The sequence below is a fragment of the Notothenia rossii genome (genome assembly GCF_949606895.1).
Source record: "Notothenia rossii genome assembly, chromosome: 8".
Lineage (NCBI taxonomy): Eukaryota > Metazoa > Chordata > Actinopteri > Perciformes > Nototheniidae > Notothenia > Notothenia rossii.
In genome coordinates, this window is record NC_136906.1 from 80190177 (window position 1) to 80213493 (window position 23317).

A 23317-nucleotide genomic window follows, 5' to 3' on the forward strand; every position below is an offset into this window, starting at 1 on the left:
GCGCGATTCGTAAATCAATTGAAGATCTGGTTCGTGGTCTTAATTCTGAAATTGATGATTTAAAATAGCCAATGCACACTGGGATAGTAATAAATAATAAACTCATTATCTGTGTGGAATTACAGAAATAAAGTCAAAACACTAAAATATGTATATGTACGGTCTTTTAAAGCAATACAAATTACACAAATCTTAAAAAAGCATATATTCTTAAGCTATTTAGCTCAAAACTCGAAAAAAATGCATATAAAATGTATTATTGTACCATTTTGTATTACTTTGTTCTGTAACTCTGACCCTAAAATGATAAAAATATATATGTGGTTTTATGTGGCTGTAGTTTCAGGAGCTCACCAGTAGATAGCAGTGTGTTCACAAATGTGCAAAAAGGTATACATTAAATACACAGAATTACCTGGAGACGTATTGATTAGTGAGATAAAAAAAAAACAGGCATTGATCTTTAAAAAACATGTGAAAAAGCTCAAATAAGCAATGAAATAAAATCAGCTTTTATTGATCCAAGAGGAGAAATGCAGGCGTTGCCACAACACAATAATACATAGAAAATGAGATACAGATAAATACAGAACTAAGAAGTAGAAATAACAAATGACAAAATAAGTACAAATAGAAACTATAGGCTATAAAAGCAACAATCTGGCGTATACTTAACACAATAAAATGCAAATCTAATGCAATTATTTAAATGTTATTATAGGAAAATGTAACAAAAAAGGTACATTTTAGACATCTGTAGCTTAAAAAACACCACATAAAATATATTTCCTATTTTTGCAGGGAAACATCATTGGAAATAGTAAAACACAAAAATGCATTTAGACTTTAATTAGCCAACATTTAGCTGATTACATTACACCTGCTTTTATTTAAATAAAGATTGAATGGTACTTTACCTACGTTAAATATCTAAATACTTCTCCTTACTCTAGCTATTTGTATATATGTGAGACTGCATGGACTTGAGGAAGCCTTCAAAGTGATTGTAATTTCATATATTCTTTTGAAAATCCCATGAAAAACACTTCATTTTGAGTGAAAATCGAATCCAATCTACCTCCAGTTGTTTTCCAATCCCTAACTAGTGCTGTGAGCATATTTCCAAAGTGCTAAACTACACTTCTGCACCTCTCGCAGATATATCAAGCCTTTTATTCTCCTGCTGACAGTTTCAGGGCGGAGGACAAAAGGTGAAAATATGTGGATTTGTTTGAGGTGCACACAGGGAGGACAGGTTGTGTGTGTGCAGAGATCATGGTGGTCCTCGCTGTGTGTGTGTACCGTGTGTGTGTACCGTGTGTGTGTCGCCTTTCAGATTCAGCAGCAGGTAAATACACACCGTCATGAAACACACACAGTAAAGACTGCAGCGAGGAAGAGGAGGAGGAGGAAGATCCCACAGACACTCTGCTTGTTATCTCCTGCAGTAAAATGCTAACATGCTGGAAGTCCTAGAGTTTGAGTGTGATTTTTGTTCTTTTTCTACACATTTCTGAGGATTGAAAAATGGTGTTTGCACATTAGGAGCATTAAAAACAGCATGCAGTGCAGCAGAGACACATTTGAGGATTATGTGGGAGTCCATTCTGGGAAAAATAGGAAATATAACTGCATTAAAGACAGCTAGGGAAGGTTTTCACAAGTTTAGGGTTCAATGACGTCACCACAATCAATAGAAACACACACATCAGTTAGTAGATCTGTGCAGAAGCAATATATAGACCAGCATGCACTGCAGCAGAGACACATTTAAGGGTTATTTGGGAGTCATTTTCTGCACTGAAAGAAGGTTATTAGAAAATATGAAGTAATTTGTGTTCGTTTTTCATGATTCAAGTGTCACTTTGTCAGTTTTGTATCATTTGAGGGGGATTTTTACTGATTTCAAATGAGATTTGGACACATTTTTGTTCGTTTTACATAAGTTTAGGGTTCAATGACGTGACCACAATCAATAGAAACACATACATCAATTAGTAGATCTGCAGAAGCAAAAATATAGACCAGCATGCACTGCAGGAGAGACACATTTAAGGGTGGTTTGGGAGTCAATTGGGGGATATTAAGGATATCTGACTGCAGTAAAGACAAGCAAGGAGGGTTAATAGAAAGTATGAGTTTATTTGGCTTTTTTCACTCATTTTTTAGGGAGATTTTTGTTTGTTTTTTATATTTAACTTGCCACAATCCTTCTAAACACAGAGATACATTTGTATATATGCAGGAGCAAGAGGTAGACCAGCATGCACTGCAGCAGAAACACATCTGAGGGTGGTTTGGGAGAAATCTAACTGCAGCAAATGCAGATAATTAGACAGGAAGTACAAGTTATTTTAGCCTCATTTTGTTCATTTTTAAATGAGTTTGAGGGTGTTTTGGTTATTTTTCCATCAGCTCATGTCCAGGGGCATCACCACAAAAGCACATATAAATATTTGGATCTGCAGAAGCATCAGCATGGACTGCAGGCAGAAAGATATTTGGAGTTATCTGGGGGTCCTTTCTGGAATATATAATTGTATATAGACATAGGCAGCAAAGGGTTAATGAAAGCCTGATCATTTGAAGGGAATCTGAGCGTGATTTCTGTTGATTTTTATTACATGTTGGGATGACTTTTGTCTAAATGTAACACAGCAAACAGAACCAGAAGAAAGACCAGCATGCATTGCAGCGGTGGGGGGGGGGGGGGGGGGGGGGGGCGGGGGACTTGTTGAGGTCTGATGTCAAAAAGGACCAAAAAACTCACATTTTCTTTGTTATTTGGATCAAAACCCCAACAAACTGATGAAGACATGCAGGTATTACTTACTTACTTTTGAAAGTTTAAGTACATTTGACTTCTGTACTAATTTAGTAAAACCATCACTTTAAAATACAGTATTGTATGCACATTAAACCATATTTTAAGACTAGATTAGATGCTTTGATATGCTTTATTAAACCCAAATTGAAGAGTTGTTTTTTAACATAATTTAAAAGAGGAATTGCGCGTGAAAATAAATAAGAAAAAAGTGTATTTTCTACCCATTAATTAACAGAGACTTAGCCTCATGCATTGAGAGTACTTCATTACTAAAAGGTGCATAAAAGTGACGTCATTATTTACTGTCACCTCTCTGTGAGTCCACGGGGCGGGAGTCTCGTGCCGAGGTGTTGATGGAATATTCAAATCAAGAGAGTGAGAGCTCGAGGAGTGAAATGAAGGCAGCTGATTGGCCGCTGCAAGGTTCCGCGAGCACAGGTGTCAGAGAGTGCCTCGCGGACACCGGTCACTCTGCCTGTTTCTTGCCGGGAATGAGGAGCTTTCAGCCCCGGTGGTCATAGTAGGACATCCAGGATACACCGGATAAAAGGAACCGTTGTTTCCCGCTTTATTTGGGTTTTATTTTCCGTTTGGATGTTGGAGTCATGCTGAGCGCCGTTAAGATGGAGGATCTTCCGGAGTGGAGCGGGAGCAGCTACTACGGAGAGGCCGAGGTCAGTGCACTCTGTCCAGGGTACACTCAGAGGGAAGCCCCGCTGAAATATCACCGAATAAAAACTGGGTGGAAAAAAACCAAAATATAAACTTCTTAACTAACTTTAGAAAGATATATATATATATATAGATTGATAGATAGATACTTTATTGATCCCAATTTGGGACATGTTTGCGTTGCAGCAGCATAAAAAACCAGGCATTGTACATAAGAGAAATTAAGACACTAGAAATAAAGAGTCCAAAATATTTCTGAAATAGAAATAAAATAGCATTAAAAACTAAAAACAAAATATATATATGTGGAAAATACACATAACAAAGTAACAAAGGATATTATTGTGCAAGAAATTGATTATTCAATTTAAATTGAACATACATGTAAAATGTAGGCTACAATGGGAGTTTAAGTCCAGTCCTTTGAAGGGGTGTTGACAAAACAAACAACATTGCGGACATCTTATAGCACCAATTAATCAATTAATATAGCCTTAGAAAGAGTGATAAAACCTCTATATTATTGTTGAATTATCTGCATAGCTGTGTGTGTTTGGTTTAGGGGAAATGTTATGAATAGAAAAACATCTAAATGAACTTTATAGAGGTTTGACCGAAGAAATTAACATTTATTTTAAGGCATTTCAGAGCGGATAATTAATCAAATAATGGAAATAATGGATATTTGTAAAAGTGTAAATAAATCTAAATATTATTGTTGAATGGTTTGCATTGCTGTGTTGTGTTGCTTTGGGTGTTGAGTTGTAAATAGAAATACATCTAAATGGACATTATGGGAGTTTGACTAAAGAAATAAACACATAAAGGCCTGTTTATCTTATGCATTACGCAAGAAAATACAATTATTCTACAATTGCTATTTGTTAAAAAGGCTACTTGTCTTTTTGGTATTGCCTTTAAAATGATTAAATTCCATGTATTTCTTTCACATTTAGCAACCTTTGTTTCTGCAGTGGATGAATTGTGCAGCGAAAAGGGAAATTCAATCATTAAAAACGTTCAGAAATGCCTCTCAACCGCTGTGTTTTCTTTAACTAAGTTCATATTGAAGCCTATATTTGTTATTTCTCATCTTAAAATGTTGTTTTTTGTTTGATTTTGACCATCCTCGACACCGGCCTAACGCTTGTTAATTCAGTGCAGGCTGACAGTGGAATATATTGAATTAAAAGCAGTCGTTTGTTGTGGAAACGAGTAAAATGTCACAGTTTCCTATATATTCATAAGGTTGAAATGGTTAATTCAATGTTGTTATAGCACTATAGACACATTAGGGCATGTCAAGTCTAAACTGAAGGCTTTAAATAAGGTGTTACGGCCATACACAAATACTGAGCAAACAGACTTATCATCAAGCTTAATTACAACAATACATGATATATAAATACTCAGGATGGAAGACACTGAATGTATATCTCTGTATTTATTATTTAAATTGAGCAAAATGGGTATTAGGCCCAAAAAATGAGGAACAACAAATATTATAGGCCTGTTTTTCACCGGGATGTTTCCTGATGAGAATTGGGATGTTTAACCTAATTCATTATACAATTATATTCACCTAAAGTCCTATTTAAGTTAGTAATTCTGCTTTTTAAGAGAATCAACTTGTAAAAAATGCTGAATTTAGATTAAAAAGGCAGGAAGTATACGTGGAGATCTTTGGCCCTGTCACCTGTCTTTAAATGGTGGGATTAATAGGCCTTTTATTAATATATATAAGCTTCAATTAAATGTGTATTTAAAGCTCATAATGTGATCAAATACAAGCAAGCGTATTATGTGTGGATTATCAGCTTGGTCCAAATACAATTATAGCTTTATTACTCAGAGAAACCTGGTCATTCAAAAGGAAAGCTTTGGTTAACTCAGTTATATTTGAGTGTAATAGGGTTAATGCACATTTTAACTATAATTACACAGCATGTTCAAAATATCAGATCTGAAGTCTAAAATATAACATTTTACTAAAAGTTGCAGCTTCTCCAATGACACCTTTGCTGCTTTTCATTGTCATATGATTAAAAAACCCAGAATATCGTTCGTTTTTGGACATTTGGACCAAAAAGAAATTGCCTATAATCAACATTATGATGTTATTTTGAACACATTTTTTTGATTTTATACCAATTAAATGAATCTTATAATCAACAGATAATAAAAAACAATGTATTTGAAGCCTTATAATGTATTTTATATTTTCAGAGCATAAAAAACCCAATCTTTCTGTTGAATTATAGGCATTTTTGTGTTTTTTTATTGTTCTTCTGACTTTTTGGGAATAATTTAACTGATATTTCATGTTGTTTTTTTATATTTAGCCTTAACACATTAAGTTGTATCATATAAGCCTATAAAATAATCATTAACGCGGTTTTAATATTTGATCTCTCTGTTTTTCAGTGTTACTCCGCAGCAGCGAACATGAACTCAATGAGCAGCTACATGAACGCGCCTGGCATGACCGGCAGCGGACACATGAACGCGCATTACATGAACCCGGTGCACCCGGCCCCGGTGCCTCCCGGTCTCTCGCACCCCCCCACCGGCTCCGGTACCGGGATGATTCCGGGCCTGAGCTCCGCGCTGCAGCCGGGCACGAGCACCGGCTGCGCGCCGCCGTACGGGAGCGCGCAGGGACTCAGCAGCGAGCATTATCAGGTCATTATACATTGGCTTTTGTTTTGAAATGTGTGTGATGATGTGTTAAATAGGAATTTTTAATGACATTTCCTACATTTTAGTGGCTATTTTTGTGTCATAGAGAGCATTATCAGGTAATAATGTTTACTAAACTAAACTTTTTAAAGACATAGGCTAATTTAATGACTTTCTAATTATATTTTCTACATTTTAGTGGTTATTTTATTGGGTTTTTTGTCCATATTACACCAAATGTGTACCTCACTATTTTAGTTTTAATGGTAAATTATTACAGTGGTTATTTTTTATTATAGAGAGCATTATCAGGTCATTATTTTACACGAGATGGGCAAATTTAGTACGACTTTTTAATGACATTTCCTACATTTAAGTGGTTATTCTTTATTATAGAGAGCTTTATCAGGTCATTAATTTGACTATAGCCTTAGTGTAAAACATGCATTTGATGTTACAGGGAGAATACATCATATTTAAATATGCAATAAAAGGTAAGAATAGCAATTAGGTAATTAGGTGCAAATGTCTTCAGTAAAATCTAAGGAAAATGTACAAAAACTTAACTTTGTGCCTTAAGTAACCAACACTTCTTAAGTGTAAGTTGTCTGCATTGTAAAATGTACTTATAGGTATTCTGAGTAAAACTATATAACATAGGCTTATTTAGTATAACTTTTTAATGACATTTCCTACATTTTATGTGTTTTTTGCTCATTATTTTAGTTTTAATGGCAAATTCAAATGTATTTAAGTCAATTAAAAAAAGTATGAAACAGCTATACCAATGGTGCATTAGCTCAAGTACTTGTACCTGAGTATTTCCATATTATGCTTCTTAATTCTTCTAATCCATTACAATTTGGAGGAAAATATTACTTTTTACACATTTATTTGACAAGATTAGGTGAATTGTGTATGTCGTGTCAGCCGTGTGTGTTTTCTTTAGCGTACCGCACTTCAAAAACTGAAACGTTGACTTTAATTAAATGTATGTTGGGTAAGGTTCTTTATTCGACCCAACATGCTGGGTCAAATAAAGAACACAACTTGCTTTCTTTTTAGGTGTATTATGTCAACACATTTCACATGTATTAGGTGAGTTGAAAACAAAAATATTAAGTTTAAATATTCAGTTCAAATGAATATTTTTGCCTAATTATGTCAAATGTGGCGACATAATACATTTAATTAAAGTCAACGTTGTTTCAGTGTGTTTTGTGTGTGTGTGTGTGTGTGTGTGTGTGTGTGTGTGTGTGTGTGTGTGTGTGTGTGTGTGTGTGTGTGTGTGTGTGTGTGTGTGTGTGTGTGTGTGTGTGTGTGTGTGTGTGTGTGTGTGTGTGTGTGTGTGTGTGTCAGACTGTTAAACACCTGAACCTTTGAAAGAACATCCATAACATTCACCTGTTTGCAACTTCAATATTCCAATGACTTGTATGTAGACTATTCTGCACTATTTCTATTCTGTTTTATTTGTATTTACTTGCTCTATTTTATTTGTGTTATTGTGTTGCTCTGTTGGAGCAGCCTGTGACCTCAGATCTTCATTGACATAATGCTCCTTGCATCAGAGCAGCTCCATGTGTAACATCAACATGTCTTCTTATGTCATGCCTCTGCAGGATGGAAGTGAGGACAGCAAAGTGTACCGGTTGTCGTACCGCAGCCCGGTGTACGGTCAGGTTCGGGAGCCCAAGCCGTACCGGAGGAGCTACACTCACGCTAAACCCCCGTACTCCTACATCTCTCTGATCACCATGGCTCTGCAGCAGTCCTCCTGCAAGATGCTCACCCTGAACGAGCTGTACACGTGGATCACAGACCTGTTCCCCTTCTACCGGCAGAACCAGCAGCGGTGGCAGAACTCCATCCGACACTCGCTCTCCTTCAACGACTGCTTCATCAAGGTTTGGGATTTTATTCATTTTGATTTATTTTGATTTATTTTGAATGTGTAAAACAGGGATGTCCACACTATGGCCGAATGCGGCCCGCGGAACATTTTGAAACGGCCCTCAGTTAATTCAAAAAGTGTAATAAAATATGGCCCACAAATAACACTTGAGCTTGTCTTGTCCTTCTGAAATATATATGTGAAGAAAAAACTCAATAACATAAGAAGCTTGAAATAGACCCTTATTCCTAAAGGAGAGCTCTGATGTAACCTGTTGTGTTTCTTAAAGCATTTTCAAGTATCCAGAATCATGTACCTACATTTGATTGATTTTGCTGACGTATAACTTTACGGCTCAATCCCCAGTTACGTTTGAGTCGCCGAGAGGCTAAACTTGGCCATAAACTGTGACGCGTTTTCGAAGAGAAAGTCCATATTGAAGAAAGATAATTTTAAGGATATTTAATAAAAAAAATCAAAACATAGGAACTATGGACAAAAACGGTCAACAGAAAAAATGACAGCACAAGCTCACCCTCTGTCATCCCACTCGACATCAAACAGGTGACTTAAATAGACAAACCACACCCATGTGACAATTACCGGAAGTGCTCAACAAACAAGTGACGTAAACAAATAATACAAATAATGAACTTGGGCTAAGTAGCATTATGGCACCTACGATACCTCGAGTGAGCGGCCCAGCCCTTCGTACATTTTTCTACGTGTGGCCCTCTGTGAAAAAAGTTTGGACCCCCCTGGTGTGAAACAATAAGAGTTTTACGTTTCAGTATTTGTTTCAGCAACTGTGACTGAAAGAATATTGCAGAATAAAACCGACCCAGTTGTGATGAAAGTGTTTCCTCCCTGTCTGTTCTCCCAGGTTCCCCGGCTGCCGGACCGACCTGGGAAAGGCTCTTTCTGGGCGCTGCACCCTGACTCCGGGAACATGTTCGAGAACGGCTGTTACCTCCGGAGGCAGAAGAGATTCAAGACGGGGAAACAACAAGCCACCGGTACCGGGAAACAACAGTCCAACAGTACCGGGGAGAAGGAGGAGAAGGAGGAGTCAAGTGGAGGGAAATCGAACTCGGTTACTTCAGATTCTCCTCCTTCCCTACCTCCTTCCTCCTCTTCTCCTCCCGTGACCCTCAAATCTCACCAGGATCTCGACCCGGTGCAACAGCGTGTTCCTTCCCCTCTCGTGCACACTCCTCACCTGTATCCGATGCTAGTGCATGAGGCGTCTCACCTGAAACCAGACCCCCACCCCCACCACCATTACCCCCCACACCTGTACTCCTTCAACCACCCCTTCTCCATCAATAACCTCATGAACGAGCCGCAGCTCCACAGACTGGAGTACGGAGGATATGGAGGTCAAACGGGGGTCAAACAGGGACCGGATAACGGAGCTATGCCTGATAACGGGAACTACTACCGGGGAGTTTACAGACCCCTCATGAACTCCTGAAGTACTTTTTAAAAAAAAAAAAGAATTAAAATCGTGGATTTCTACATTTGTGAATGTGGGTTGCTAACCGAGTCTCTTAAAGTTAAAGGTCCCCTATCATACTGTCCTTCATCACTATATCACAGCTCTCAGATATATACAGAACCTGTCTCTGATTGGCTGGAACACCAAACAGATCATTGCAGCATTACCCATAATCCCCTCTGTTTCAGCCCTGTTTCCAAAGTGCTGATTCTCTGTCTGTTACTTTAGATGAAAATAAGGAGCCCCTCCCCACGCCCCTCTGAGAGACATTTGGTTACAAAGAACTCGATGGTGCTCTAGAGGGGATTCAGGTGATAAGGGGGGGGGGGGGGGGGGGGGTTACCTTGGTTGCTGATTGGCTAATGGTTACACAAGACAAAACATCGTTATGACATCATAAAGTGGCCAAAATCTGATCAGCTCATTTTCAGACAGGTTTTTATAGAAATGGATATTTTTTCCGGAGACCTTCAGAGTCTCTTTACACAGCGGGGGGGGGGACATGTTGATGTAGAAGAGACATCTCTTTACACAGCGGGGGGGACACATGTTGATGTAGAAGAGACATCTCTTTACACAGCGGGGGGGACACATGTTGATGTAGAAGAGACATGGAGAAGTGGGTTTTTCAGAACAGGTGAACGCGTACACTTAACCTGACTTTACATGGCTGCCTTTGAACGCATCCACAGGAGTCAATGGGAATGTTTGGGTATCAAATAATAATGATGATGATGATGATGATGATGATACATTGGATTTTTATAGCGCTTTTCCTAATGCTCCAAGACGCTTTACATGAAATCAGAACAGAAACGGTACATATGCAGCCAGACACATTTCCAAAGTTATTTGTACGCAGACTTTAAGAGACTGGGTTGGAGTGGGAGATTAAAGGCTCTTAAAGGCCGGTGGGATTTTTCATTTCATTTGTGTTTGTATATGTGCAACAGATAAAAATCTTTATATTAAAAAAACAGTCTTTTTATGTTTCATTTTAGCCTAACGTGCACTGTTGACATAAATCTCTAATGTTTCAAGACTATGTGGGATCAGAAACACTCTCACCATCTCCAGTCCAAGTGCTGCATTCAAGCTTTACTTAAGAATATAAAAAAATGACCATAAAAATGTATTTTTTTGCAGAAATCAAAGCATATTCAATGTGTTAACACTGGGTAGTAACCACTACACTATCACTATATAAAAGCTTTCAATAGAGAGGTGCAGTGACGCGCCCTAAAACCCGGAAGTAAGCGGCTGGTTCCCTCGACAAAAAAGCAACGGGATTTCTCCAGAGCATTTTGGAAAATAGCTGGAAATAAGGTCTGTGGAAAACCAACCTGTTTGATAAATGCACGTTTTGTTCAGCCGGATAATCTCCACATGTCTACCCTACTTTTATAATGTTCTAATCATGAATCTAATCTCAAGAAGCTAAATGCTAACGTAATGCTATAAAGGAGCTAAAGCCGAGTCCAGCAGCACGACTTCAACGTCACGCCAACTTCAGATCCATATTCAAACACACAGATTCTAGATGGAACGAGTTGAAGCGTTTGTTTGAACAGTCTGCAGGAGGCAGGGATTTGCTTTCAAGCAGAACAGAAACAAACTTAGAGGAGTGTTAACGTGTTCGGTGTAATGACGTACAACGGCCTCCACGACTTCTGTAGTCCTATTCAGCCACTTGGTAACAACCACCGTTTCTCAGACACGTCCACTCTTCAGAAATCACCAGTGGGGTCACTGCTGATGGATTTAATGTAGAACAAAACGTGATCCGTCTCTTCAATGTGTCTCAACCACACACCTTATTTCCAGCCATCCCATTGGCTCTGAGACGAGGGAACAGGAAGTGGTGAAATGCTAACTCACTTCCTGGTTTTAGGACTCGTCACTGCTCCACTCTATATGGCCGTGTTATAGCAGAACTGGAATAAGAACACATATTATACTTTTAGTAAATAACAAAATGTAAAGTCCTGCATTGAAATGAACACAATAGATGTACTAACTCTTCCTTTTAAATATACATATGTATAAGCTATATTATATTGTTGGATTTGATGCAATAATGCAGTTAAAGTTGCAGCTGTTTCTTCTGCCAGGTTGTGAATTTCACAAGTCAATATTCTTTATCTAGCAACAACAATACCTCATATATTATCCGTCTACTTTAATAACACAATGTTTTATTTATAGAGCATTGTAAAGGTATATGACACTGTATAGGTTAAAATGCACAACACAACTAAAACAGTGTTAATTACACATGAAAAGCAGCGAGTTGGATTTGAATGTGGACAGATTGGTTTGTAATCTAAATATGAATCTCTAAAGGAACTAAAGTGCTTTTGCAGAAAGGGGAAATTCCCTCTATAAAAAGTGCACTTACCTTGTGTTTAAACGCAGCAGCAGATGCATGTGTGTGTCATGCCTGTGGATGTGAGAGATAAGGTCTTTGCACATTAGCACTAAATGGTTTGATTATCAGCTGCAGGAGAGACGGATGAAGGCAGATAACAAGGAGAACAATGAGGAGGTGAAACGCTCTTAAATCACATTAACACCGACACTCGTGATGTTTAAGTGCAGATAACAGACTTCACGGGTCAGTCATTTGCATTTTTAACACTTCAGGATATCTATTAGCACCATGACACGTCAGAGGGGCATTTCTTTAAGTGTTCCAGTCCTCAACGTGACGAAAAGAGAGAGCCAGTCATTTCTGTATAAATGCCCCTCTTCATACATATTTAGCTTTAATAAAGGTTATAAGAACAAAATATGACATATTAAATATTAAAACTATATGGAAGGAATCATAACCACGTAATTTTGATAAAAAATATAGCAGTAATGCCACAGTGGCAATCCTACAATTAGTCGACCCATTGATCGAGACGTTTTTGAACGTAAAAGTCATTTAAAAAAACAATTGTCTACGTTTTAGTCGTGAACATGTCTCTTGTACGTCTGCAATAATATTGAGATTATTATCTAGATCAGCGGTTCCCAACCTGTGGGGGGCATTGCAAGTGGGCCACCAAAAACTAAGCAAAAGAGATAAAGATACAGTCAGTAGGATCACTTCAACATTTCGTAAACAAAAATATGTTGACAACCTGGCAAGCATATTTATTGTTCCTTTAATCCCATTCTTCGTTAGAGCTCATTATTTCCCATTTCATAGCGTGTTGAGCCACTTCTAATCTACTCTTCAAAACACCTTAAATTAAGATTACTGCTTGATTGAAATATGTATTTTAGCCAGAGGAATAGTTCAGTCAGACAACTCACGTGTTAATGGATCATTGGTGCTCGAGTTGACTTTGCCCCAGTTGTATTTATTAACTCTGTGCGGTCTTCATCTAAAAGCCCAAATAAAATATTAAAGGTTGTAAATGTAATATTTGCCGCCAAATAATTTGCAGAACATTATGATTTGTGTGGAAACATTTTTCTTTTTTTCTTTGAACCTCCTTTCCTTTCTCTTTCTCAATCCTCCTTAGCAACAGTCATTACAGTCCTTAGCAACGGTCATTACAGTCCTTAGCAACGGTCTGTTCTACTGGATTTACAACGTGTCACATGTTCTGAATTGACCAATCAGAACTTTATTTAGCCTCCGTATTGTTTAAGGTTGAATGTGGGCCGCGAAAACATTTTTGATTCTCACGTGGGCCCTGAGTGGAAAAAGGTTGGGAACAGCTGCTCTAGATCAATCATTCAATAATATATAAAGTGCAATGGAGGGATAAGGATTCAGGTCTTCTCAATAAGTAACAAACAAAAGAAAGTCTTAAATTGATATATTTAAAGTATAAAAAGCTTAAGTAGATTAGAGTTGTATTATTGTAGAATATTATAATACTATTGTTGGGAAAATACTGAATACTCTTCCAATATTTTTCCAACAACTATGTTTTCTTCACTAAAGGAAACACATAAGGGCATTTTATGTTCTAATTTGTCCATTTTAGACACTGAATTATACGGAAACGTGTTATTATGCAAAAATAAACTCAAACGGTCAAATAATCTAAAACAAGCCACCACTAATCAAATGTCATAAAATAAGCAAAAGAACACCCTAACCCTAAACCATCAAAATGACTGATCTGTTGAGGAGCACACTCTTTGCACAGGGCGGAGTAATCTTCTTTGTGTTTGTTCATCCTTAATCCTGACCTGTAGTGTAAGAGATCGTTTCACAACAGCTCATAATATATGAGTTTGTGTGTTTGACTCAATCAAATGTATTGATAAAGCCCTTTATCACAAATGCAGAGGGGGCTTTTTACAAGTAGATGTTTAATGTAATGTTTTTAGCTTCAATTATTTTGAAATCTGTATATTTTTTAAAGTGTGGGAGACCAGAGCAGCTCCAGTAAAAGCCCTGCGTTAACATTGTACTTAAAAGTATTAGCATAAAAAAACAACAGCCCATGTATACTGTGTGCAAGCAGCTCAACACACAACACAGCAGCCTGGAACAGGAAGTTGACCCGCACACTACGGGTGTGTTTGTTTAAAAAAAAAAAAAACACCTCCTAAACTCAACCTCTTATCGTAAAACATCAAAACTGTACCGGACACTTTGTCTGTTATGAAGCCAACTTAACAAGCGTTGTGAATTATTTTTAAAGAAGAAGTTAGTGAGAATTATAAACAGCACTGAACAGGTTTTTATACGAGTCGTCTCTGAAGCTTTTAGAGAAATAACGTCTGCAGACACGACAGGTTGATCATTAACTTCACACACAGCAGGATCAATGCAGGCGGTCAAACACACACTTCCCCAGCTCAGGTTGAATGTGTGACATTGTTTGGAGCCACACAAGCCTTTCAATATGACCAGCATGGAAGTTTGAACGTATTAGGTGGTGCACGCTAACGCAGTTAAATAAGAATTAAACAGAAAGTCTCGTATTCTGTTGACTTTGAAGGATTTTGTCCCCCTGTTGCATTTGCTTTACAATGAATATAAATGACTTTCTGAAGGAGGACAAACACGCTTTGAACATGTGAGCTTGTGTTTCTGACCTGAGTTGTAGCATTGAAGTGGTTTAAGACAAGAATGGATGCCTCCTTTCCCTTTTCAAAAAGACCAAGAGCTCTGTGAGGCTGCTCTGAGACACAGTGTTGCTTTGCACTAAATGGTAACACTGTTGGTAACATGTTAACTACGTGCACCATCATAGCATCTTAGCATGCTAACGACAATTCTGGAGCTTTGTTATCGACACTCAGTTCTATAAAAGTAATCAGCAGTTCGTTTTTATTACAAATAAACACATAACAATTACCACAGGGGCAAACTGCTAATGCTAACACTGGCTACATGCTGATGTTTTGCAGGTATAATGTTAACCATGTGCACCATCCAAGCATCTTCAACCCAGTCTCACGGCATTTCGTGTTATACTCACGAAATTAATTTAATCTATTGATCGGTTCACCAACACGATTTTCCTCTTTTCTTCGTGTCACACAGAATGATTTTAAAAGCAACGTATTTCTGTTGGTAGTGTGTTTCGTGCCTGCACCACGTCTTTTTGTCCGGTCGGGTCTTGGAAGACCGGAAGCTGTGTGGTTCATAAAAACATTTTCTTACTCAATATCTTACCCTAAGCCTAACCCTATCCCTTTTATTTTAAATTGTATAATGTCTGAGTTCTTTTGCCGTCCACGAGGAAAATAAATGGGGCTCAGAGCCTCAGAATACTGAAATCCTTCTAATTTGTTATTATTTGGTGCTGGCACGAAACATACTACCAATAGAAATACATTGCTTCTAAAATCGTTCTGTGTCAGAACACTGAAATCTGTATTTTTTTTTATATGTTTTTCCTTCTAATTTGTTATTATTTACGTTGCTTTTAAAATCGTTCTGTGTGACACGAAAAAAATGGCAAAATCGTGTTGGTGAACACGAATCAATAGATTAATTTCATGACAATAACACGAAATGCCGTGAGACTGTGTTGGCATCTTAGCATGCTAACCTATCGCCTGACTTTTATTGGAGTTTTGACATTTAAATGTGGTTCTTTAAGAGTGACCTAAGAGAGACTCAGAGATTGTAAAATGCTAACGACAACATGCTGATGTTTTGCAGGTCAAATGTTAACCATGTGCTCGATCTTAGCATGCTAACTTATAGCCTGATTGTTACTGGGGTCTTGAGATTTAAAATTGGTACATGGCTAAAAAAAAAAGAGTTGTCCAAAGTTAGTTTGTTATTAAAAAATAAAGACATAACATCATGCCATAATAGGGGCACTCAGAGATTGCAAAATGCTAATGCTAACACTGACAACATGCTGATGTTTTGCAAGTAAAATGTTAACCAAATGCTTCAGCTCCAGTGAGCATCTTAGCAGTGTAGCCTCACTGACAAGGAGCTTTGAAATGTAAATGTGGCAGTTTAAGAGATGGGCAAAGTTAATTTGTAAGAAAAACAAACACATAACAATAACTGGAGGATCACTGAGAGCTTTTATAGAAAGGTGAAGTCCCTCCCTTTCCGGTGGACTTCCATGGAACCTTATTTCGGAAAAATTATGTATTGAAGTCAATGGAGAGAGAAAAGTTATCTTTCGATCCCGTTTGAATTGTGCCACGAATTACACATACGATGTTTGTCAAATTAAAAGATAATTTTGCAAGTAAAACAAAAAGAAATGTGTCGTAAAAATGTGAAGTAACACTTTCTTTGTGTGAAACCGCTCAATGAACTACATCTCCCATCTCGCACCACACACCAAGATGGCCGTCACGTTGGCACATTTCACTTCTTTCTTTCAGAACGAGGCGGAAAGTATTAAACGAGGTGAAAATCACTCCAAGTCTGGCCATGTTGAGAGCTGTACACACACACAAGGGGAGTTAGTCGGTTCTGTAAGAGCCAGCATGCGGGACCGGGACTCTGGGATTTGTAGTCTTTCTAGTTTCGTATTTTTCATAGTCTTATATTTCAACTGTTTTACGACAAACTGTGACTTTTTTGACATGGAAATTATTTTCTAGGATTGACAAACATCATATGTGTAATTCGTGGCACAATTCAAACGGGATCGAAAGATACGTTCTCTCCCCATTGACTTCAATACATAATTTTTCCAAAATAAGGTCCCATGGGTCGGAAGTAGAAGGGCGGGACTTCGCCTCTCTATAGCTTAAAACCCTCAATGCCTGAACGGTACACACAGGTCCGCACTGCAAGTTTAACAAACGGTGTTAAAAATGTCCATTTTAAATCACAAGAGCCACCATTTTGGCGATAGCTAGTGTTATATGTAGCTAATGGCAGCTAGCTAAATAGGTAGATAGATAACAAACTAGTTTTCAAAGTAGGTGGCAAACTTTCATACAATGACATAAGGTGAATAACCTTAATAAATGAATTACGAGACATACCGTCCAAAAAACAAAATCAGAGGTGTAAGGTTATGCAATATCTGTGAGCATATAAAGAGGTTTTATTGGATGATAGATGTTTTCCTAGCTATTATACACCCCAAATCCAAAGCTCTTGTCTCCGTAGCTTCATGTGACACAAAAATGGTTGCTCAGGTATTTCAGTCAGGACCAAAGTGTTAAACGATCATATTACCATCTAAAGACTGGCGTGCAACAAGGTTAAAAACATCAGAATGCTTCAATGAGGAACTGCAACAAGGCTGATGCATAAAATATAGAGAAATGGAACTTATAATCGGACTTTAAAGGCACAAAGAAAGTGTGATTCTCATGAACAAAAGGCACAGATTGGCGTGGAGGTTTGAGCAGATTCTCGGTTTCCTCGCTGCCTCGCTGAGCGTCTCTGTTTGCTCACGAAAGCAATCAGCGCGTTATGAATAATAATGACCTTTTTCTGAGGGAAGGCTGCATGCCGAGCGACTCGAGGTCACAGCTTAGCCAGCGGTGCCGTGTTTGGACAAGGAGCGTTTACCACACACATGCATACATATGAGGGATGTGCTAACTTAAGCTTTGCATGCACTATTCCTCCTGCAGTCCTGATCAAAACGCTGCACAACATAAAAGAAGGGCGTCTTTTAACACATTACTCAGACAATGGGCTGAGAAATGAGTGTGATCTGCATTGCAGTGTGGACCAACACTACGTTAATCTTTCAGACCGATACTAATCTTTCAGGAGAAGTAGTTTCAGTTTGCTTCTGAAGATAAACGATACACAAAGCGCCAAAGATACCTTTAAATGATGTCTCTACTTTAAAGAGTCCTCTCCTGCTGATGTTCAGGTGTATATCAGTATGTAGTGTCTCTACTTTAAAGAGTCCTCTTCTGCTGATGTTCAGGTGTATATCAGTATGTAGTGTCTCTACTTTAAAGAGTCCTCTCCTGCTGATGTTCAGGTGTATATCAGTATGTAGTGTCTCTACTTTAAAGAGTCCTCTCCTGCTGATGTTCAGGTGTATATCAGTATGTAGTGTCTCTACTTTAAAGAGTCCTCTCCTGCTGATGTTTAGGTGTATATCAGTATGTAGTGTCTCTACTTTAAAGAGTCCTCTCCTGCTGATGTTCAGGTGTATATCAGTATGTAGTGTCTCTACTTTAAAGAGTCCTCTCCTGCTGATGTTCAGGTGTATATCAGTATGTATTGTCTCTACTTTAAAGAGTCCTCTCCTGCTGATGTTCAGGTGTATATATGGAGTGTCTCTACTTTAAAGAGTCCTCTCCTGCTGATGTTCAGGTGTATATCAGTATGGAGTGTCTCTACTTTAAAGAGTCCTCTCCTGCTGATGTTCAGGTGTATATCAGTATGTAGTGTCTCTACTTTAAAGAGTCCTCTCCTGCTGATGTTCAGGTGTATATCAGTATGTAGTGTCTCTACTTTAAAGAGTCCTCTCCTGCTGATGTTCAGGTGTATATCAGTATGTAGTGTCTCTACTTTAAAGAGTCCTCTCCTGCTGATGTTCAGGTGTATATCAGTATGTAGTGTCTCTACTTTAAAGAGTCCTCTCCTGCTGATGTTCAGGTGTATATCAGTATGTAGTGTATCTACTTTAAAGAGTCCTCTCCTGCTGATGTTCAGGTGTATATCAGTAGTGTCTCTACTTTAAAGAGTCCTCTCCTGCTGATGTTCAGGTGTATATCAGTATGTAGTTTCTCTACTTTAAAGAGTCCTCTCCTGCTGATGTTCAGGTGTATATCAGTATGCAGGGTCTCTACTTTAAAGAGTCCTCTCCTGCTGATGTTCAGGTGTATATCAGTATGTAGTGCCTCTACTTTAAAGAGTCCTCTCCTGCTGATGTTCAGGTGTATATCAGTATGTAGTGTCTCTACTTTAAAGAGTCCTCTCCTGCTGATGTTCAGGTGTATATCAATATGTAGTGTCTCTACTTTAAAGAGTCCTCTCCTGCTGATGTTCAGGTGTATATCAGTTTGTAGTGTCTCTACTTTAAAGAGTCCTCTCCTGCTGATGTTCAGGTGTATATCAGAATGTAGTGTATCTACTTTAAAGAGTCCTCTCCTGCTGATGTTCAGGTGTATATCAGTATGTAGTGTCTCTACTTTAAAGAGTCCTCTCCTGCTGATGTTCAGGTGTATATCAGTAGTGTCTCTAATTTAAAGAGTCCTCTCCTGCTGATGTTCAGGTGTATATCAGTTTGTAGTGTCTCTACTTTAAAGAGTCCTCTCCTGCTGATGTTCAGGTGTATATCAGTATGTAGTGTCTCTACTTTAAAGAGTCCTCTCCTGCTGATGTTCAGGTGTATATCAGTATGTAGTGTCTCTACTTTAAAGAGTCCTCTCCTGCTGATGTTCAGGTGTATATCAGTATGTAGTGTCTCTACTTTAAAGAGTCATCTCCTGCTGATGTTCAGGTGTATATCAGTATGTAGTGTCTCTACTTTAAAGAGTCCTCTCCTGCTGATGTTCAGGTGTATATCAGTATGTTGTGTCTCTACTTGAAAGAGTCCTCTCCTGCTGATGTTCAGGTGTATATCAGTATGTAGCGTCTCTACTTTAAAGAGTCCTCTTCTGCTGATGTTCAGGTGTATATCAGTATGTAGTGTCTCTACTTTAAAGAGTCCTCTCCTGCTGATGTTCAGGTGTATATCAGTATGGATTGTCTCTACTTTAAAGAGTCCTCTCCTGCTGATGTTCAGGTGTACATCAGTATGTAGTGTCTCTACTTTAAAGAGTCCTCTCCTGCTGATGTTCAGGTGTATATCAGTATGTAGTGTCTCTACTTTAAAGAGTCCTCTCCTGCTGATGTTCAGGTGTATATCAGTATGTAGTGTCTCTACTTTAAAGAGTCCTCTCCTGCTGATGTTCAGGTGTATATCAGTATGTAGTGTCTCTACTTTAAAGAGTCCTCTCCTGCTGATGTTCAGGTGTATATCAGTATGTATTGTCTCTACTTTAAAGAGTCCTCTCCTGCTGATGTTCAGGTGTATATCAGTATGTAGTGTCTCTACTTTAAAGAGTCCTCTCCTGCTGGTGTTCAGGTGTATATCAGTATGGAGTGTTTCTACTTTAAAGAGTCCTCTCCTGCTGATGTTCAGGTGTATATCAGTATGTAGTGTCTCTACTTTAAAGAGTCCTCTCCTGCTGAAGTTCAGGTGTATATCAGTATGGAGTGTCTCTACTTTAAAGAGTCCTCTCCTGCTGATGTTCAGGTGTATATCAGTATGTAGTGTCTCTACTTTAAAGAGTCCTCTCCTGCTGATGTTCAGGTGTAGTGTCTCTACTTTAAAGAGTCCTCTCCTGCTGATGTTCAGGTGTATATCAGTATTTAGTGTCTCTACTTTAAAGAGTCCTCTCCTGCTGATGTTCAGGTGTATATCAGTATGTAGTGTCTCTACTTTAAAGAGTCCTCTCCTGCTGATGTTCAGGTGTATATCAGTATGTAGTGTCTCTACTTTAAAGAGTCCTCTCCTGCTGATGTTCAGGTGTATATCAGTATGTAGTGTCTCTACTTTAAAGAGTCCTCTCCTGCTGATGGTCAGGTGTATATCAGTATGTAGTGTCTCTACTTTAAAGAGTCCTCTCCTGCTGATGTTCAGGTGTATATCAGTATGTAGTGTCTCTACTTTAAAGAGTCCTCTCCTGCTGATGTTCAGGTGTATATCAGTATCTAGTGTCTCTACTTTAAAGAGTCCTCTCCTGCTGATGTTCAGGTGTATATCAGTATCTAGTGTCTCTACTTTAAAGAGTCCTCTCCTGCTGATGTTCAGGTGTATATCAGTATGTAGTGTCTCTACTTTAAAGAGTCCTCTCCTGCTGATGTTCAGGTGTATATCAGTATGTAGTGTCTCTACTTTAAAGAGTCCTCTCCTACTGATGTTTAGGTGTATATCAGTATGTAGTGTCTCTACTTTAAAGAGTGCTCTCCTGCTGATGTTCAGGTGTATATCAGTATGTAAGGTCTCTACTTTAAAGAGTCCTCTCCTGCTGGTGTTCAGGTGTATATCAGTATGTAGTGTCTCTACTTTAAAGAGTCCTCTCCTGCTGATGGTCAGGTGTATATCAGTATGTAGTGTCTCTACTTTAAAGAATCCTCTCCTGCTGATGTTCAGGTGTATATCAGTATGTAGTGTCTCTACTTTAAAGAGTCCTCTCCTGCTTATGGTCAGGTGTATATCAGTATGTCGTGTCTCTACTTTAAAGAGTCCTCTCCTGCTGATGTTCAGGTGTATATCAGTATGTAGTGTCTCTACTTTAAAGAGTCCTCTCCTGCTGATGTTCAGGTGTATATCAGTATGTAGTGTCTCTACTTTAAAGAGTCCTCTCCTGCTGATGGTCAGGTGTATATCAGTATGTCGTGTCACTAAAAAGCGTATATTCATCACTATTTGACGATAGCGTTTTCGACATTATTCTTTGCACCATTAGCTCTAAACTGATTCCTTTTGACTCTTTTAAATTATTCGTAGTTATATCGTAGGAAATGTAAGAGTTTGGAGAACTGATTTGAGCAAGAACAACATTGAAAAGTGTAATTTAACGTATTCTTTGTGATTTATTTTGCCCTTCTTTGTCTCTGTCCTCCCTGCTCTGTTCCCTGTGCTGCTGCTGTCACTGTGTGTTTACACTGAGTAAACCTCCACATGCCGATGACCATCTTCCCCATATTTGCGCTCGGCTTTATCGAGCTCTCGATTTGGTTTTCCCAGAACAAACTCACCAAGGAACAGGGGAAAGAAAAACGCTGCTGACGTGGTTAAAAAAAAAAAAAAAAGGAGTAGACATGTCACGTTTTAAAGGATTCTTATTTGGTTTATTTAAGGATGTCTGCGTGCGAGGTCGAGGTGAGAGGTCATGTGACCCGGACAGGAATCAGATATAGCAGGATGCACGGAAAGCGAATAAAAATGAGCAAATAACACGGTCACCTTTCTGTATATCTGATTATACCAATGTCAAACTACTTAGAAGCCGTCTCAACATTTAAAATGAGCTTTAATTGTATTATTAATGTAATATCTGTCTTAAAAGTGGAATATTTTTGCATGAAAATGTTCAAACACTATGTTATTGTGTCGTTAATAATCCCCAAATGTTGTTATAAAGGAATAGTCATTGGACGTCCGGAAACACAGATTTATTTTAATGTGTAACTGCTTTATTCTGGGAATGTATTGGTTTTAAATGACAGTAACTAAGTACATTTACTCCATTAATGTACAATTTTAAGGTACCTCTACTTTAATTTAAATATCAATATCCTCAATACTTATACTCAACTAAATCTCAGAAGGGAATATTGGACTTTTTACCGCACTATTTAATCAAAATATTCATTATTTCAATTTACTTTGTGATTATATAGCAACTGTTTTTCATTATTTTGAGATATTAAGCCATTATTTGAGATAGTAGGTCATTTTTTCCAGATACTTAATGATCATTTTGTTGAAGTTTCAAAATGTTTGGACATATAAGGTCATTATTCTGAGATACTAAGTAAAGTATTTCATATCATTTCTCTTTATTTGTATATATTAAGTAATGTTATCAAGAGTACTTCCTATTACTTAGAAACACTGAGTCATTATTTGGAAAGTTTGATTTCAGCCTTGCCCTTCACAGTCCAACATCAATCGACCCCTCGTCTCCAGGAAGTGTTGCTGTATGTGTGTGAGTTGCTGTGTGTGTGTGTGTGTGTGTGTGTGTGTGTGTGTGTGTGTGTGTGTGTGTGTGTGTGTGTGTGTGTGTGTGTGTGTGTGTGTGTGTGTGTGTGTGTGTGTGTGTGTGCCACCTGTGTTTGCTCAGCAGCTTTCCCTGGGTGAGCGGCAGCAGCAGATAACACCAAGGCTGAGTGTCTGCAGGTTTTTTTTTTTTATACAATTAATCATCGTCTGTGCTCTGCTTTGTTCTGCGGCTCAGTTTTGGACGAGGAGGATCTGCAGGGTTTCTGTCGGCTTCCCGAGGCCACGAGTCAAAAACCAAAAGCTTTCATGTCCGAATCTGGTTCCACGTGTTCTGGGATTTCATCTGATTCTCAAGAAAAAAGTCAATTTCCGCCTATGAGAGGAAAAACAAAGAGACTGTAGGTGATTATATCTAGAAACGTTCTTACATGTTTTTACTTTATACTAACTCAAGTCATAATTTGAGATACTAATGGTGCGATGTTTGGGGGCCGCGCGATTACATGTAAAGTCAATGCAGAGACGCGAATTTGCTCCGACGGCGAGAATGAAGCGGTTGATGCGAATGCCGCGGAGCGATTGAGGCGATTGGAGGGGGCCGCGACAAACGCTCAAGT

The 23317-nt window shown here is 38.4% G+C and overlaps 1 protein-coding gene across 1 annotated transcript; it reads left to right on the forward strand.

Moving 5' to 3' along the window:
- The first annotated feature begins 2803 nt into the window (after positions 1-2803).
- Positions 2804-10565, forward strand: LOC307014262 (hepatocyte nuclear factor 3-beta-like). Its single transcript, XM_079642137.1, has 4 exons — positions 2804-3501; positions 5924-6181; positions 7801-8085; positions 8956-10565. The coding sequence occupies exons 1-4, from the start codon at positions 3433-3435 to the stop codon at positions 9544-9546; spliced, it is 1203 nt and encodes a 400-aa protein (XP_079498263.1). The 5' UTR covers positions 2804-3432; the 3' UTR covers positions 9547-10565.
- Positions 10566-23317: the final 12752 nt, after the last annotated feature.

Excerpts from the sequence above, each read along its gene's own strand:
- LOC307014262 (XM_079642137.1), top strand. The coding sequence starts at position 3,433 with ATGCTGAGCGCCGTTAAGATGGAGGATCTTCCGGAGTGGAGCGGGAGC. Across the intron at positions 6,182-7,800 it reads TCAGCAGCGAGCATTATCAG|GATGGAAGTGAGGACAGCAA; the intron begins GTCATTATACAT and ends ATGCCTCTGCAG. Across the intron at positions 8,086-8,955 it reads TCAACGACTGCTTCATCAAG|GTTCCCCGGCTGCCGGACCG; the intron begins GTTTGGGATTTT and ends CTGTTCTCCCAG.